Raw genomic sequence first — 14,028 nt, forward strand, 5'->3', positions numbered from 1 at the left:
TTGTTTTTTTTCTTAGGTGATGTAAACCCCCCCAAAAAATCCAAACTTTTGAAACCTATTAAAATCCTGTGAATTGAATTAAACATCTGCATAAGTTCAACGTGATAAACTAACACATGGGCGTCAAACTCATTTTAGTTCAAGGGCCACATACAGTCCCAATTTGATCTCAAGCGGGCCGGACCAGTAAGATAATAACCTATAAGTAACGACAGCTCCTGATTTTTTCCAGTAAAGTAAATTAGGAGAATGTTTACAGTTGATAAACTAGCCTTTAAAAAAGGAAATTTCTTAAGTAAAATAAGTGCAGTTTGGGCACTTTGCTGTCTGTTGTTTAGTCCTGGGTGTCTGTGTTGTGTTCTGTCCACTTCTCTTACTAAAACAGTGGACAACTTAGGGCTAACAGTTATTTTCATTGAAAAACTGCAGTCTTCTGTGTAGTTTTTGTACTTTTAGATTAGACCAGTGTTTTTCAACCTTTTTTGAACCAAGGTACATTTTTTTCATTGAAAAAATCACAAGGCACACCACCAACTGAAAATGTTAAAATAATTAAACTCTGTATCCTATATTAGCAATATAAAGTCATTCTTGTAAAAGTGTCTTGAATAGGAATCAAATAAACACAAAGAAAGTCTTATATATACACACAGACACTCGACAATGGCATATTATTTGCAGATAATAATTAATTTGTTTTCAAAAAATGTTTTTTTTAGATCAATTAGGTGAAATTGGATAATTTCCCACGGCACACCTGACGATCTCTCACGGCACACTAGTGTGCCACGGCACAGTGGTTGAAAAACACTGGATTAGACCCCGTGGCGGGCCGCTTTTGGACCGCGGGCTGTATGTTTGACACCTGTGTGAACTAACACATTAACAATTCATTCCTTGCAAAGATTCTCAGATTTAAGACAAACAGATAAATGTAGAGGGGCAGCCCTGTTTTAAGATTACTTATGCAATACAAAGATACCGTCTGTCTGTCTGTCTTTTTCAGAGCCCAAAGGTGAAGCAGTCTTGAAATTGCTGTATATCAGGCTTTGGTCCTCTCTTGTTAAAAACTAAATAAATAAATAAATAAATAAATGCATTACAACTACCTTGTCAAGTTTCTAAAGTTCCATAATTGTACCCTTAATTTATCCAGTGTTATTTAATTTAATTTTAAATATACGTTATCATCACATGCATTAATCTAAGTTTATTTTATTTTTTATTTTTTATATGATTTATTTGTATCGTGACGTTAGTTTTAGGAAAAACACAGACTGGGGTTAAGCTCATAAGACTCGTCGTCATTTTCTACAAACATTTTGTTTTTAAGCTGTACTCTAACAAATTGCGACCCTAACCCTAACCCTAACCCCTCAGATTAATCTGGACGGAATAAATAAAATTATTTATTTATTTATTTTATTTATTTTTTTTGTCTGAAACTTTTTTGACAGCCCTCACTGACAGCGGATGTTATGTTATAAGTGTCTGCAGAAATCCGTCCGTGCGGGAGCAACAATCACATCCAAGATGGAGACCGTAAACGCCGGACATATGATGAGCTTAGCGGCTCTGCAGAGGCAAGACCCGTACATAAACAAACTGCTCGACGTTACGGGCCAGGTGGCTCTCTACAACTTCAACTCCAAGGCGAACGAATGGGTACGTTTGTAAAGTCAGTGGTAAAACCGTTTTCTGGGCAACCGTCACAGCTAGCTAAACGCTAGTGTTAGCATGCTAGCCGCTCGATGGAAACAAACATGCTAAAACATTCGTTTGTTTTTTATTAAACTGTAGTTTATTCGGATTATGCTCATATATGATGTGTTTTATACTTGTGTCGTTCTGCTGGTGTTTTAATAACTTGTTCGATAGCTGGATAATGAAGTTAGCGCCATCTCACCTGAGCTAGCTAAAGTTAGCTAGCAGCTAGCAGCATTCGTTGCTATCATTCAGTGCGTTTTTAGGTTAGCATATGTTGCTGTTTTTGACACAGAGCTTCACTTTTCTTCTCAGGAGAAGACGGAAATCGAGGGGACCCTGTTTGTCTATGCGAGGTAAGCGTGTCGTGTGTTCGTGATCAGTTTAACACGACGACCATTAAAGTTGTTTACTCGTTTAGCGTTGTTGGGAGTTTCTTTGCGCTGTCATTGGAAGGTGTTGCGCGCACGTGTGTAGGCCGCAGTCTTTGTAAACAAACATCAAGTACACTCCATGTGATTGTGTCTGTGCTCATGGGGAGAAAACCACGGACTGATTAACTGGGTTAAGTCGTTTAACACTTAACACAATGATTTAAGTTTGAGGATTTCTTTGCTTTTTTTTTTACTTTGACTGTTGGTAAAACAAAATAACACAACTTCATACAACTGTTCATGCTCTGGTAATTTGTGATAGAAAAATAACATTGTTTTAACTTTTTTTGGGAGATATAATTTATTATATATTTAATTATTAATTAATATCTGGCCGGTAATCCCCATTACCATTTATAGACATATCCTGAAGTCATCCTTCTCACAATTCACTGCTTTTGTTAGATCACTATTCAGTAGGGATGTCCCAATCAGTATCAGGAGTTCGACATCTGCCTTCAGCCAACCTTGCTTTTTTATTTTAAGTTATTTATTTTAGGTCTGCCATAAACCAAAGCCACGTCGCTGTAGCGTCACAACACCTTGTCCTTTATACTAGAATACACGACAACACTCAGGCAAAGGCTGCGCTGAAACAGCATCAACAACAAACGCTGAACACTGTGTTTATAAATAGAAAAAAGGTCTCCTAGAGACGGCGTCGATGCAAAAAAATATTCCAGGAAGTGAAGCAGAGTTTACGGCGTTCAATGACCAGCCCATTCCTGTAGCAGAGAACACTACCCTGATGCACATGTGATTTAGGAGACTACAAGAAAGAAAAGAAAAGCCTTTATGAATCTCCTGGGGAGGAAATTTTGTTTATTTAAGATCAGATCGGGACTCGGATCGGCCAGATACTGAATATTAAAAGACTGATATAGGATCGAGGAGGCAAAATGAAACCCTGATCGTGACATCCCTACTATACAGAATATTAATTTTGTGAGGGACAAACAAAACGGCTGTTAATAAGTGTAATCGGAGGTGTAACGTTATTTTGTTCTTCGTCCATTTAAGGTCCGCTTCCCCTCGCCATGGCTTCACCATCATGAATCGACTGAGTACAGAGAACCTTGTGGAGCCGATCAATAAAGACCTGGAGTTCCAGCTTCAGGATCCCTTCTTGCTCTACAGGAATGGCAACTGTGAGTACATTGGTAGAATAGAAACACTCAAGCCGTCGATATCGTAAACATATTTATGTGAAATCTACTTTTATCGTGAAGCCCTTGTAATAAAGCCAAGGAGGGAAGTTGCTGGTCTCTGTCTAGTATCAATTTTCAAGCACATATTAAATCTCAGAATTACACAGAGGAATATCTTGGCGGGGGAAAATGCTTACTGGACATAGTTTCCGATGGGGATTACATCATCAGAAATGCACAAAAAGCTTTAAAACATTATCTTATAAAGCTGTTCAAACTATCAAACATCCTCTTTATGTCAGTCGGAATATTAAGCATAATATTACACCTCCAAATTACGTCTCTATTAGAAAACTTCTGTCCCCAAACACTGCTGTATCGCAGGACGTTAGATGCCGTGCAAATCTTAGAAAGCTTAAAGTAGACAGCTGTAGACAGATGTTGATAACATGTTACTTGTTAATCCATGAGCTTTAAAATAAGAAAAATATGGCTGCAAAAGGTGTTCCAATGTCTAGTTTCTTATACGGTTATATTTTTTTCCACTTCAGCGTAATTTATCTATGAGGTTTGACGATGTCCATTAACGCATGCAAACCGCAGAATATGATAGTACCTTGGAAAATGCCGAACAAACACCTCCCCAGTGTCCTCTGGAACATCTCCTCTCCCTTTTGCTTGAAGTCATTTTGTCGTCCCGGAGCTTGAAGCAGTAAAACCTTTTCACTCATGGTCTTCTCTCTGAACCTTTCAGCTTGGCTTGGTTATCATTCTGCATCAGGTCAGCAGCCAAAAAAAAAAAAAAAAAAAAGGCTTACGGGTAAATTCTTCCTTAATATAAGCGTATTGCGTAGTCCAGTGATGTCCTCCAAGTTTTGTGAAGAGAGTTAAGCAGGAAGCGAGGTAAAATGAAGACTGACCGAGTCCCTCAGATCTTCAGAAAGTAACTGACCGCGCTGCCTCCAAGGTAATCTATTAGAAGTCTGAACAGGAGTTTCATTAAGGCAACGAATAAGGAGTTGGACTGCTTCCCCATTTGTTTGCTGATGAGAAAAAATAGCATGGCGAGGGTCAACGTCAGAGTGGACTGCTCCCCCTTTGGGCTCTGTTTGCCCATCAGCCTGCCCGGTATGGAAGACATGATGTCAATTCTTGTTGGTATTCAAGCCAGAGCAGCTTCTCCCTTTAGCCTCACTTGAGTCCGAGGGAAGTTAGCATTTTAATTCCTCAAAGTGGGCGGAGTCGTAGCGTTCCTCAGGCTGGAAAACAGGAGTCGGAATAAATTCCCTCAAATAGTTTCCTCTCCTGGTTTTTGTTCCATATATTGGTTTTGACAGCTGGTGTCGTTCCTCTCTTCAGTCCGTTTGTTCTTTTCGGGCCGATGATTCTTTTGTTGTCAGACGTTAATTTATAGAGTCTCTGTTTGTTATTTATGAAGCCGTGAAGGTGTAGATATTCCCGGCTTTATGATGTTGACACAGAAAGACGGCGCAGTTTGCACAAGATGACCGTTAAGATTCCTCCTCCTCCTGCAGAAGAAACGGTGCAGGATGAGTTTGCACAAGTTCGAATGAAGAGTCCAACGCGGGGAGGATGGGTTCTTCAGAGAGGTCTTGATAATTACCAGTTCTTTGAGTCTCGCTCCGAGCCTCTTTGACTTCTGGTGAACTCGCTATTCAAGGCTGATGAGCAGACTCAGAGTTGGGAGAACACTGCTGCAGAGATACCTGTTTACATGGCTTCATATTTCCCCTGGTAGCAGGTGATGCTGCGGGGAGGTATAAACACTTGCGTTGCTGGGTTACCGCAGCCTCTTGAGGGTCCGTGAATACGCCGGTGTTTCATCACACGTACGCACACAATCAACACAGGAGCACTGTAACGAGCTGTTGTTTCAGTGTAAATTGATGATATACCATTCGTCCGTTTGTGTTGTTTTTGTGCAAGTAGTTTATTGTTATGATGTCAAAGTTGGTCTTTTTTTTTAGTCTGTATCAGTTACCAGTCGTCTGTTAAAGTGGACAGGAAAACAAAAAGTGCTTTTCCAAGCAGCAGACATGTTAAGTCACGGTCTTTAGTGTTTAGTTTTGGTTTAAGGCAGTCGGCTGTTGATCGGCCCAGATGAGGACTGGAGTCATCCCCAGTAGACGAAGGTTTAAATGTTATGTTTTATCCAACAGTGGGTATCTACAGTATCTGGTTCTATGACAAGAGGGACTGTCAACGCATCGCTCAGCTGATGTTAAAGTAAGTAAAAAAAAAATGTTCATACTGTATCTGTGTGTGGATGAATTAATGAAAGTTTGTTTTTACCGGTTAGCTTCATTAGCATCTCTCCTTTTTTAAATAATTTAATGTATGCCATGTTTTTATTTCTTTTTACAGGATTGTGAAACAAGAAGCAGACTACGCCCAGAGAAAGTCACCAGAGAGGGCAGAGCCAAGGAGAACCAATGGTGTCGCAGAACCACGACCCATTGACATCCTGGAGCTGCTCAGCAAGGCCAAGGAGGAATACCAGAGAGTGAGGAGGCTAACACACATATACACACACATATACACACACATATACACACACATATACACACACACACACATATACACACACACACATATACACACACACACATATACACACACACACATACACACACACACACATACACACATATACACACATACAGTATATATGCAAACTCTGTCAATCGATTCAAACATTTTATCAAGATTCATCGCATGATTTACAAAGTTAACATGCGTTAACACAAATCTATCACATGGAAGTGATGTTTTTCGTCTGCTCAGAAAGCTCACTGCTCGATTTATAACTCGGTTGACATTGACAGTAGATGGAGTTTAGTTTAGTTCTTTGCTTGGCTTTGAAGATAAGATAAACTTTGAAGATAAGCTGTTCTAAAAATCAGAGTCTTTATTAATTTCTGCTTGTTTGTGTCTGGTTGCTTTCTTCTTCTGCTTCCTTTGGAATTATTGCAACTTTTGACACTACAGGCTGTATTACAGTTATTTATTTCAACCAAACATTAGTCCAGCCACAACATTAAAACCACTGTCAAGAGAAGAAAATAACATCTTGTGACAATTCAATGTTCTGCTGGGAAACTTTTGGACCTGGCATTCATTCATGTGGATGTTACTTAGACATGTAGCACCCACCTAGACCAGACCAGGCACCCCCACCCCATAGCAATGACGCTCCTTGATGGCAGCAGCCATCCCGAGCAGGATGCAGCCTGACACAGGAACACACACAAAAACAGTTTAGGAACAACTAAAAAAAAAACATGAAGAACATCACAAGATGTTGACCTGGCCTCCAAATTCACTAGATCCCAAACTGATCAAGTATCTGTGGGATGATCCACAGAGGCCCCTCCCCTCAACCCATAGGACCCGAAGGCCCCCAACTAACAACATCCTGTTATCAGACACCACAGGACACCCTCAGAAGGCCCATGTCCATTCTCTGATGGGTCACAACTATTTTGGAGGCACAAGGGAGACCTACACAATATTAGGAAGGTGGTCATAATGTAACGCCTGATTGGTTTAACAGAAACATGAATTGATCTCATATTGTGCATTGCCTGTAAATGTAGCACTGACCCAGACTCATCTGAGGAATAAATTATGGATGTATGGTTTTTGTTCCGTCAATTCCTCTTACAGAGGATCAGAGATTACAGTGGTAAAAAAAAAAAAAAAAAATGGGATTACTTCAGGTGCAGGGGTATTTCGTTTCATATCCTGCTTTTGGTCTATATTTATCCTCTGGCTCTTTTTGAGAAATGAAAAATACTGTTTAATTTAATGAAATGTGTGTCTTTGTGTGACATACAGGCCCAGGCAGGTGAGACAGACGTGTCTACGGAACCGAATGTGAAAGCGACCGTCAGCGTTGCAGATCATGTCCACAGTGCACCTCAACCTGAAAAGGTACAAACGCGCAAGACCTAAGATTATTTGAGCTCTACCATTTATTCATTTATATACAGTGTATCTCTGTGTTTTTTGAAAGCTTTGTCATCCTCTCCACTCCTACACACTGAGACTGTGGAGGAGGACAGTGAGAAGTGAAGATTTTTTTATTTTTTATTTTATTCCAGGTGTCACTGTCAACCTCGTGTATGGTGAATATTTACTGTATGTGGTTTCTGGCAGCAGATGAAGCTATAAAAGATCCTTGCATTTTGACGATGGTTTTTCGAGGAATTAAATCAGGAAGAGTGGAGCACGACCTCTTTATGTACAGAACTAGGGTGTTTAAGGATTATGGATATGGACAGATGCTTTACAGATGTTTATATCGTGTATTTATGGTTTCAGTAGCCTGTGCACTGCTTTGAATCCAGCAAAAGTGGCGTCTAAATAATAAAAAATGTTAAAATTTTAAACTCTTTTTGCTCTAAACTTTACTTTCAATACCAAATCCATATTTTTAAACTGTTAACCCCAAATTTTTATTGATAAAATGTTGAATAATCACGATCTCTGACGTGGTGTCCTTCCTCCTCCACAGAGCGCTCATACAATGGTAAAGCAAATCACAGTTGAGGAGCTCTTTGGCTCGTCTCTCCCCAAGGACCCCTCTCTACCCACCATGCCCGCACAGATCACCTCTGCTCCCAACGTACAGAAACAGCCCTATCATACTGCAGTCCACCAAAGCCCACTCCTCACTCCCCAACTTGCGCCTCAAGATCCTGGGTCCAACCAGCGGCACCAAGCTCCTGGTCTGCTCCCTGCTCCTTACACTCTACACCCCAGTCCCGTTTTCCAGTCGGTGGTCTCGAGGTCAGACCCCCAGGCTCACTGCTCAGCCTCCCCTCTCATGGTGCCTCCAGCTGGCACAGAGCACCGCGCTGCTCCGCCCGGCCCCTCAGCACCTCCGCCAGCTCCTGCGGCCTACTTGGGTCAGGAGATACTGAGCACGCTCAAAGCTGCGGTGCCGTCTGTGAACTCGGACATCCACAAACCCATCCTCGCGCCCAACTTCCTGCCGAGCACTCTGGTACCGCCCCACAGCTTCCAGGAGCCCATGGGGAAACCCCTTCTACCACACAGCAGTGAGATGGATGTTTTCGCTCAGCCTCCAAACCTGATTAAACCGATCTCTGTAAGTCCAGCTGTTCATTAGTCACTGAATTAGATTGTGTTCCAGCTTATTGGCTGCTCTCATGTCATTTCTCCTCTGTCATCTCTTGTTTTTCTCTTTCTATTCTCAGGCTGTCCCCATGAGTCCTGGTCTGGCTCTTCCAATGTCGGGGATTTCTGTGCTTCTCTCCCCCAGTGCCTTCCAGCAGGCTGTCAATAAGAAAAACGCAGCAACAGCAGCAGCAGCAGCAGTGGTGGCACCTCCTGCCCCCTCTGAGCCCTCCTCTGCCCCTGGAGTAGCTATGGAGCCTCCACCCGTTCCCTGCAGTAAAACACAGCTACAGGAGACTCTGATACACCTCATCAAGGTATACACCAAGGGCATGAAAGCTGCTTTGACCTTTGTTAGCATGGAGAAAGTCTAAAGGGTGGTTGCATACTCCGCGAGAAGTTTGTTCTTGATCCTCGGGCTGTGAGAACAAACTTATGTCATTTTGTTCTTGCAGCCCTCACTTGGGAGAGCTTGTTGTCGATACATCAGCCGGGCAGAGCTTTTTCTCGTGTGATGTCCGGTTTCAAATTTCTTGTTTCTCGTGGAGTATGTAACCAAGCTCAAGCTGTAAATATTCACCATGACTCTCACTGGCCACTTCATTAGGTACACTAGTGAATGATAATTTCAAAGGCTGCAACGACTCGTTGACGCCATCGATGACATAAAAATCTATTATCTCCTATGTATTTGCTTTACTTTAAATTCTAGTAGGCTAATAATAAAAAAACTAAACAGCTTCTGCTTCTCTACAAAGTTTACTGAAAGATTAAAAAGATTACTGCCAGTAATCCCAGCTGGTCAATTTTTACTTTCCACCAGACTTTGTCTCTCGCCAGATCACTTTCTACTGAGGAAATTGTTCAGTTTACTGGGCACAAAAATGACAAGACATTGACTGAGTTTACATGGTCTTTAGTATCCCGATTTTGAGGCTTATCCCGGCTTTGAGCATATTCGGGATATGGTGTTTACATGGAACACAGAGAAACCCGGTTATTCATATCCCCGTATACATGATAAATACCAGTAACCCGTTTTCCGATCACTGCATCCTATCTGCGCATGCGTGTTTTACGTATTTTTAAATGTTTTCCAGCGCGACCTAACTTGTTCAACGGAGCGAGGTGGAAAACCAGCGTCAAGTAGCTTTTCCGCAACAGATTTGAATATGTCGGCATTTCTGTGTTTTCTGCCATCTAAACACGTCGTTATGTTTAGTTCTTTCATTACTTTAAGGGAAAATTCTGTCTATTGGTCGCTCCAAAAGTGAGAAGTTCTCGTTGCCGCCATGTTGTTTGTATATCTAGTGCGTCACTTGGCGTCACTCGTGCCTGCGCAGACAGTGGGCAGCCGTCAGAAATCGGGATAAGGTGTATACATGCTCCAGTATCCCGGCTTCTATCGGAGTACTCCGGGTAGCAAAGCCGGGTTTCTTGAAATCGGGAAATGGGCATATCCCGATTTCTGAATTCGGGATATGGTGTTTACATGGACAAACACAAAAACAGGATACTTCAAAAACCCGATCAAAACCGGGATACTAAAGACCATGTAAACATGGTCAATGTCAACAAATATCTGTATGATGTCTTCCAACCACGCTCTTTTGTCTTCTTTTGTCTAGAATGACGCAGACTTCCTCAGTGCCATTCACGATGCTTACCTACAGAGTCTATCCAAGGACTTCAGCAACATGAAGCTATAGTTTTACATCAACCGTCACACCTACAGCTTTTTATCGCCCCCCCCCAAGAGACCACATGATAGCAGGAGCTGGACGAAGTGCAGCGATGCAGGTTTTGGACACTTCCCGCTCTCCCAACATCACACTGTGTGCTAAAAGTTATTTACAGCTCCATTTAATCCTCACTGCTCCTGAAGCTGCCTTGGTTATTTTCGTTATCAACATCTTGTCGCAGTATGAACTTCCTAACTTTATGGATGCGGTTATAAACCGCCAGACCCTTATTGACGAGGTTTAGCCGTTGGTGGATTAACTCGTTTGGAGGACGGGACCACAGTGGAGAGCTGGTTACCTCAAATTCCTCTCGACCTTCGGGCAGAATATTTTGAAGCTTGAACGTTACGGGAACGACGGACGCTGCTTCTCTCACCTGTCGCACAGCTTTGGAGTACGAAGACACTGACGACACACGTACTACTCAGACTCCAAAGACCTCTCTGTTCTGTGGGGGTTGACCAACTGTCCCCTTTTCTTTGTTTTTATTTTATTTTTACTTATTCCACCTGGAGATAAGGCTGAAGCGTGTATATTTTTGGTAAAGCCGCAGAGACGCTGACTAGCCGTTACAGTAAGAGTGGCGTTTTGTGTTTGGCAGCAGTTTATTGAGGAATCCCCTTGAACCTTTTATAAAGAGAAGCACTAAGAAGTCAAACTGATCAATTCCTCAGCTGCTTTTCTTTTTTTTTTTTTTTAAATGTTACAGACTGTGTTTATACAAAGCAGCTTCTTTGCCACGTTTTCTTTGTCCACATTTTTTCTTTCCACCTCTCTCCTCGTGTGTGTCGTCATCTCTCCTTCACCGGCTGAGCTGATATGTTCTCAGAGGGGAATGTGCAATAGACGACAGTCGCCAAGCCTTTAGGGATACCAGCATTTTTTGGATATTTTAGTACGGTACTGCAGAGCTACGTTTGTGTCCTGGCTCTCTGGGTTCTGCATCTATAATTTGAATAGCATGAGCAAAAAAAAATAAATAAATACTAGGAGGAACTGATGCGCTTTAACAGCTTCAGTCTGCTTCAAACCAGTTCAGTTTCACCTCGAACCAACGACGAAAAGTAAAAAGCTACCTCTGTTGTCGTTAGGTTTTATTCTTTCAAGACACAGTTAAGTCACGGAGACTTAAAAACAACCTTAATTTTTTTTTCTTTTGCAGTAAAATGCTACTGCAGCACACGAAGAAAACCGATCTAATGTACGTTAAAAAAAAATAAAAATAAAATCAGCTTTAGGAGATTTAGAAAAGATTTTTCTTTTTCTTTTTTTGAACACACAAAAGCAATCTCGTCTTGTTATCAATTTATTTTAAATTTTGTAAAGAATATAAAGAAGAGATTATGGATTTTCATCTTTTTTTATATATAAAGTGCGAAAACATCTTCAAAACAATTGGAAATGGTTGAATTTCTGCATTTATCTGTCGGCCCTGCAATTCGAATGTATTAATTTCCTCGCAGCCCTGGATATCTTCTGTCTTTAATCATGTAATCGTATAAATTTCGAATGTAAGAGGAAAAAAAAAATAATAATAAAGAAAAGAAAGACGACGTCCGCAGCCAGTTAGCCAATCAGATCAACCCTTTACGTCAGAGGTGGTTTGTTCCAACACACACACACGTGTCATGTGTTGGTTAAATAAAGTATGATCACTTTTTAATCCCGGTCTCATATTTAAGATTTTAATGTTATTTTATGCTTTGGTATAATTTATCCTTTTTGGCCAGAGATGTGATTTTGGTAAAGTCTTTGCAAATTTACATTATTTTCTATGGTTGATTGTCACTGCGCGTAAATTGGTTAATTGTGGATATTTTGTGATATTAAAGATTTGAAATTTAGTGGTGTCAGTTTTTTGTTTTCCTGCTTGTAGTAATCGGTGTTTGACATATGTTTTAAAGCCTAAACTAGAGCGTGGTCTTTATTTATTTTTGTGCTTCAATATTGGAGATTTCTGACTCAATCCTAATTTCTGGCAAAGAAAGGTGTAGTTCGTTAGTTTGGCCACCAGGTGTCACTATTTGCTTATAGTTAACATCCTATATAATACTACATACAGCGCTTAGACAAGTTCTGACAGTAGACAAAGAGAACCAAAGCCAACAAATGAGGAAAATAAGACTATATTATGTATCTGTGTACAAAACTAAGTGCACCTCTAGTTAATTTCAAGGCCAAATTGGAGTTTATCTGTTTAGTAGTGCGACTCCTCCGTCAGTAGGACAATGAACAACCGTGGTAGTTCATTGTTCAGAGTGGCAAGGACAAAGACACTGCATTTCCAATTTTCTAAGCATCTTGTGGACAAGCCAGAAGACTAATGGGGAAATGTTTTGTGGACAGATGAAAGTAGAAATGTGAATTGTTTAAATGAGAAGCATTCCAGCAACAGAATCTCATCCAGTCCGATAAACATGGGGCTGGTAATGTCCTTGTTTAGGCCTGTTTTTGCTGCATCTGAGCTTGCAATCACTGATGAATCAATCAATTCTGAACTATACTAACAAATCCTAAATGAAAATGTCAAGACGTCCGTCCTTGGACATGCAGCAAGGACAACAAGCACACAAGTCGTCCTACAAAAGATCTAATGAAGCAAAATGAATGTTTAGGAATGGACAAGTCAAAGTCCTGACCTTAATCCAATAGAAATGTTGTGGAAAGACCTGAAGCAAGCAGTTCATGTGTGGAAACCCACCAACATCTCATGAGGAATGGGCTTTGATTCCTCCAAGATGCTGTAGACGACTGATCACCTGTTACTAGAGATGTTTGCTGATATTGTTGTGTTGTTCAGTATCACACCAGATACTGAACGACAAGGGTTCACTTACTTTGGCCCCTCACAGATATGTACCGGATTAATTTTCTTAAATAAATAAATGCACACGTATAATATTTCAGTTTCATCCATGTGATTGGATTATCTTTTGCTCCTACTGTCTTACTTTTGAGTCATCTTTATGCAGAAATGTAGAAAACTCTGAAGGTGCAAAGACCTTTTAAGCCTCGCTGTATATGGTCTTGTCGCTGCTGCAAACATTAAATTATAATTAGTCTTTTTCAAGCCCATGCATTAGTGTATTTCCTCAGAGAGCTGGGTCAGAGATTAGTTCTGGGTTCAAAATAAATGCCTCTCTGCCTTTAAATAGGTAAAAACAGACAGACTAGCAGAACGCCATCTATAAGGTGGGACAGTTATGTTTCAACTCAACTCAAAACTCAACGTAAAAACGATTTTCTAATGCATCCATCCTTGAATGGCCGTGTGGATGGCGTGTGAGAGCAGATTACAGGTGTAGGAGGTTAGCAGGCTTGTGCCACGGCCAATCAGGTCAGCCTTGGTAGGAAAAGTCATTAAGGTGAGATTACTGTCGTTTGTGATCCTTCTTTTTGAACGTCCTTGCCACTCTGTCGATATGTTGCTGCGGCTTCACAAGATATGTAAAGTTTTTAAGAAGAGGAACTACACTTGGTGGCCACTACCTGGTTGAACCCTCTTTTGTCTGATTCCTGTTTCAGACCGTGAATTCAGATTTGTGAAATATTCAAACAATATTCAAAGTCACTTAAATCGCATTTCCTCTCCACTCTGATGCTCGGTTTGAACTTCACCAGATCATCTTGGCCATGTCTTCGTGCCTGAATACGCTGAGCTGCTGCCATGTGATTGGCTGATTAGATATTTGAGTTAAAGAAGCAGGTGTACAGGTGTACGTAATAAGGTGGCCAGTAAGTGTTTCTGATGTATTTCTGTTGCACTCGGTATCATGCTATATGCTTTACTCTTTAATTTATTCATACCAGAATAGATGCCCTGTCCCTCTACTTTTA

The 14,028-nt window shown here is 41.0% G+C and overlaps 1 protein-coding gene across 1 annotated transcript; it reads left to right on the top strand.

The window, feature by feature from the left end:
- The first annotated feature begins 1,286 nt into the window (after positions 1 to 1,286).
- On the top strand, positions 1,287 to 12,092 carry dcp1a (decapping mRNA 1A). The gene is made up of 9 exons (XM_084553447.1): positions 1,287 to 1,665; positions 2,020 to 2,060; positions 3,159 to 3,286; positions 5,467 to 5,533; positions 5,672 to 5,810; positions 7,145 to 7,240; positions 7,824 to 8,420; positions 8,530 to 8,766; positions 10,078 to 12,092. The coding sequence occupies exons 1-9, from the start codon at positions 1,474 to 1,476 to the stop codon at positions 10,156 to 10,158; spliced, it is 1,578 nt and encodes a 525-aa protein (XP_084409573.1). The 5' UTR covers positions 1,287 to 1,473; the 3' UTR covers positions 10,159 to 12,092.
- The last annotated feature ends 1,936 nt before the right edge of the window (positions 12,093 to 14,028 follow it).

The sequence above is a fragment of the Chelon labrosus genome, assembly GCF_963514085.1.
Source record: "Chelon labrosus genome assembly, chromosome: 10".
NCBI lineage: Eukaryota > Metazoa > Chordata > Actinopteri > Mugiliformes > Mugilidae > Chelon > Chelon labrosus.